At 37.9% G+C, this 5,000-nt stretch overlaps 1 protein-coding gene across 1 annotated transcript in view; it reads right to left on the reverse strand.

Moving 5' to 3' along the window:
* LOC138033198 (uncharacterized) overlaps window positions 1–5,000 on the reverse strand; it is a 101,918-nt gene that overhangs the window by 43,746 nt on the left and 53,172 nt on the right. The window contains exons 11-14 of the mRNA XM_068880962.1: window positions 3,773–3,938; window positions 3,144–3,325; window positions 1,384–1,698; window positions 186–479 (exon numbers count right to left, since the gene is read on the reverse strand). Of these exons, the coding sequence (XP_068737063.1) occupies window positions 186–479; window positions 1,384–1,698; window positions 3,144–3,325; window positions 3,773–3,938 (957 nt within the window). The remainder of the gene's footprint in view (window positions 1–185; window positions 480–1,383; window positions 1,699–3,143; window positions 3,326–3,772; window positions 3,939–5,000) is intronic.

Consider the following 5,000-nt stretch of genomic DNA (forward strand, 5'->3'; position numbering starts at 1 on the left):
CTATAATTTCGGACACGTTAATTTTCAGCAAAGATATCCGAACAGATCAAGTTCTTCTAGGATTGATAGAACATCTCTTAAGACAGTCTCTATACATTACAAGGAGCCTAGAAATGACCCTCAAAGGCTTTTCGCTTTATTTTCTCGTTGGGTACCCTTGTTATAATCCTAGGTACATTAGGTACCTGGTCGGATGAACTCCGCCTCGCTCATCTCCCCGACGCCAGCACGTGTAAACCCAGCGACTCTGATTTCGTAGATATCAAGATAACTCAGGCTGTCACTGATTATGGCTTGCAGGCTCAACGGTCCAACTGTAATCGTTGAATAATTTCCGTCGTCATAGACACTGCGATAAAAAACTTTGTATCCTTGTAAAACTCCGTTGACAGTACCATTTTGTATGTAGGACCAAGATACTGTTATGGCGTTTTCGTGCGCACTCAGGGTACTTACATTACCAGGTGATCTGCTTGGAACTGAAGCGAAAACAACAGCAACAACAAAGGTAGGTTTGTAAAACCTTTTCACTAATGATTCGTTGCTGAGAAAGATTTTACGATTTATCTACCCTGTAATTTCCTTAGCTTTATGCACATGGGAGCAAGTAAAATTTGAGATTAATTTCACGCGTATTTTCAAAGTTTTCAAATTTTCGTGACTCGGGCAATTTGGAAATTGAAAATACAAATGTAATTATTTCTTAATTTATTGCTGAGGCGCGTGGAAGAGCCGTCAGCCGAGCGGAATATAAAACTACCTCGTAAGCTAAGCAAAAAAAAAACAAACAAACAAACAAATTTAACTACTTATTTACATCCAGTCGAGAGAAAAATACGAGTTTCATTTGAGAACAAAAGAAGGAACGAATAAAGTAAATGTTAAGTCCCTACTTATTTAATTAACATGTGATGAAGAAGTTTCTACCATTAGAGGAATCTCATCTACTTAAAAACACGCATCCGTAAAAATAGCAAACGGTTTATCCAAAGAAAGGATATGTGGATAATATCTTCCAACTGCTTTGAGCTACTTGTTCCTCCAATAGTATATTATTCTGGACTCGTTTCTGATGAGCTGCATGATGCTTTAGTAAATTAAAAGCCCTTAACGAATTGAATAATTCCTATGGTTCGCTCGGAAAAATCCCCGTATGAGGGAAGTACGCATTAGCGTGGGCAGGGCCGAAAAAAAAACATACAGGCCTACTAGGAACACGCACTGCTCCCTGCAATGCGATTTTAGGGTATTTTGTCGCCTTTAAATATTCAAATTATTTACAGCCAGGAAAGCAAATGCAAAATAACATGTTAGATAAATTTTCTTTGTAACTTATTTAAACAAGCAACACATGCAATACATTTTAATTTCAACCATATTTACCTCCTTCTTCGGTTATGATGGTGCGTTTCTGACTTCCTTTCAGTCTCATCAACTTTCCGCCAACAGTCTGCATTGTCAAAGCCAAGACCTGAACACTGTATTCAGCAAATCCTCTTAGCCTTCGTACTTGTAAATTTCTCTGAGTATTGTTTGCCGCCAGTATAATTGGAGCAGCTTCATAAGAGATCGGTACACATATCACAGCATACATGTGTACGGAGTAAGCGCTGTCAGGAACGTAGGTGGCCCACGTGACGTCTATGATTGACGGATTAATGATAGTGATACTGGCGTTCCAGTCCTGGACTTGCGGGGCTAAATGCAGGAAATAAATATAATCACAAGGTTATCCAAAGATTCATCGATAATGTTGGTCTTAGAAATGTCTCTAGGGAGTGACAAGATTTGACAGAAAAGTTAAAAGATAAAAACATCAAATATGTCGGACGGGAAGTGTTTATCCTGACTATTCGGCTTATGTGCGTACTCAATACCCTTTTTTTGTTTCTTTTTTTGTTTTTTCGAATACTTTTGATTGAAAGGGAGAAAGAGGGTAAATGGAATTGCAGTACTCGATCAAAGTGTATTGAGGTGAGATGTACAATTCAAGGAGACATGTTTCGGCGGTTACTACTGCCCATCTTCAGTTGTGAAATACGCATAGCAATTGAGTAAATAGGTCTAAGAAAGTAATAATAATTAGTTTCAATTACTGTACCTTAATATATTGATTTAGCCAAGCCTAAAAGCCGAGCTCCCTGGCTATTTATTCGTACCGCTTGTAGGGTTAATAAAAATTAAAGGTTTCGAATGGTCCACGTTTTGATGTTTCCGGTTGCTCCTTATTTAAATCATTTTCTTTGCTTTCCTCTATAGAAAAATTCATTGCCTAACTAGTGAATTTCAAGGTAAATTCTACGCTAAAAACCGATATCGTATGAATTACGAAGCGATGAGTGCGATGTCGGTTTTTCGAGTGAAATTTACTTTGGAACTCACCAGTTTGGCAAGGAATTTTTCTTGAACCACATGGGTTTTAAAAGAAAACAAGCACATCCTCAGCGAGCGAATGGAAAAGGAAAAAAAAGCCATTTCAGAGTCAACTGTCAATAGCCAGCGAATAGGAATCACGCTAAAATTAAAAACCACTTTATTCCACTTTATCTCTGAAAATGAGATCATTCACATTTTGATTTATTTCAGTGAAACACGCCATCTTGGCTTGGAACAAGAATCGGCAAAATTCGGCAATCCAACCAAGAAAGGACGAACTTCAAAAAAGATCCGATCCAACACTAAATTGCCTCTGTGTGCTTTAAACAAACATCTGAAATCACAAGCTAGTGAAATTTCGCCCTAATTTTACGAGAACTCATTGCGATTACTGTTTATAACATAAGGGCAAAATTTTCTTCTCACTGTCGAGGCACATCGAAAACCAGTTGGGTAAACGGATAAAAAGTACATGTTCGCTCGCATTTTAGAGAAAAACAAACAAACAAACAAACAAATCAACTTTTTCTTTATGTCCAAAGGAGTACAGATAATTATTATTTAATTCCAGTTGACAATTTCATTCCTGAACAAAGGAAGTATCGATGAAACCACTTTTTAAAAATACGCATCCACTTTAAATAACGCATCCGTAAAAATAACAAACGGAGCTGCGCTATTACACAACTCACGGTGAGAGTAGGAAATGCCGAAACATGCGTTATGTCAAGCTTAAGAGTATTGGGCCTTTTTCCTAAAATTCTTACCATTTGTAAGAGAATCATTGAGAATGACATAGCGAGCTTGGAATCCTTGCCAGGATCTCGTATAGCGAGTTGATCTGTAATCGATGCGTAATTTGCCTGCTAATATGGTAAATGTACTTTTCTCTCCGCAAAGAAGGTTCGGTCCGGCATCAGCCTGATCTCTGACCGACACGTAAAAGTTTCTAAGAAGAGAAACAAAAAACAGTCACCATCTAAAGTATGCTAAATTTGATAGCATGCAATTACTTTGTCATATCATTGACAAGTGGTGTGATTAAGGAAAGACTGTTAGTATTTCACTAAATCCTTCAACTACATAATTATTTTAAACATAGGTAGTCAAATAGCTCTACCTCCTGTACAGTGATGAGCATGGAGGTAACCAATGACGATCTATAACGCTTAATTGCTTTGGTTTTTGTTATGTTTTCGAGTTGGTTTAATTTTGGTTGGTTATGACTGATGTGTCTAACTGACGAGCCTGTGGGTTCTCTTTAAGTGATTTATTGGTTTAATTTCGACCAGTCCTTAGTTCGCCGTATGGTTCTCTAATGATCGGTTTGTCTCCTCCATACTTTGTGTGTGGAATACGATTTACGGAAGCCGTAACAAACAAATACAATACGTACTCGCATCTGAAAGAAAGCGGGAGGCTGAAGCGTTCAAAAGTGAGAAGAACGCTTTTGTTTCCACCGACAGGGTGAAGCTCCCAAGTGCAGTCCGAATACTGGATGTTGTAAGGAAATCCGAGACTTTGAATGATACCTGAACCTTTGTGTATGGCTGCTCCGCATCCTGAGAGGAAAGGATACAAATTAATTCTCAATGCACTTGACAGCGAAAAGAAAATGACGACTCTAATCTAAGTCAGTTTGTTTTCTAAACATTCAAAGTAACAGTTGACTGAAAGCAAGTAAGTGAAACGTTACTTTAGAATCTAGCGAGACACAGACGGATAGCATTTGAGGAAGGTCTAACTTATTTCCTCCCAATGTAAACCATCTGAAAATATATATATAGATATCTAACAGCGCCTGTTGTATGGGAAAAGGAAAAAGTTGTGAGGTGAACTGTCGCTGCTGTTTAGAAAGCGATAATCGGGGAGAAAAGTGTTGATATATTTGACGAAATTTTTTTTTTTTTTTTTACCCGCTCCCTCCCCCCTACCCCTTTTGAATGTTGAAACACGTTCCATGGAAAATGTCCCGTGATTACAACATTGAAAAGGCGGACAGAGACGAAATACGAGAATAGGAGTTTGGCAAACTTTTGCGCCTAACGAAAACGTTTTCCGGGGAGCGTCTCAACTAGTTCTGTGCCTGATTGCAGCTTCTTTGGCCGAAGTTTATTTTCTTTCTGGTTCAGTATGAGTGACTGCATCAGCTATTGCATTGTCCGTGTACAGGAAAGGGCTCAATGTTAATAAATAAATAAATAAATAAATAAATAAATTAATTAATTAATTAACTCTCCCTCACTTGTCAAACGTATTTGAATCTGATTATTAGAACAAATCGACGATGCAAATTTCCCTTTCGTAAACGGTCGTTGCCATTTCTCATAACGGTCGTTGCCATTTGAAACGGTCGATACCATTTATAACGGTCGCCTACACACTTCACTTCAAAGGAAATTAAAAGAAACAAACTATGAAAAAATAGTAAAAAAATTAAGACAAAAAAGGAGAAAAAAAAAACATTTGTAAAAGAAAAACTGGAGGAAAAAAAAGAGTCCGAAAATTTCAAGACTCGAACTCGGGTTCTTAGCCCTAATTCTAAACAGAACCCTAATCCGAACCCTAACTCACCAGCGAGAAACGACTCCCAGTAGCCGCAACCTTTTGAGTTCTTAGACCTA

The sequence above is a fragment of the Montipora capricornis genome, chromosome 14 (assembly GCF_036669925.1).
Source record: "Montipora capricornis isolate CH-2021 chromosome 14, ASM3666992v2, whole genome shotgun sequence".
In the NCBI taxonomy this organism is placed as follows: Eukaryota; Metazoa; Cnidaria; class Anthozoa; order Scleractinia; family Acroporidae; genus Montipora; species Montipora capricornis.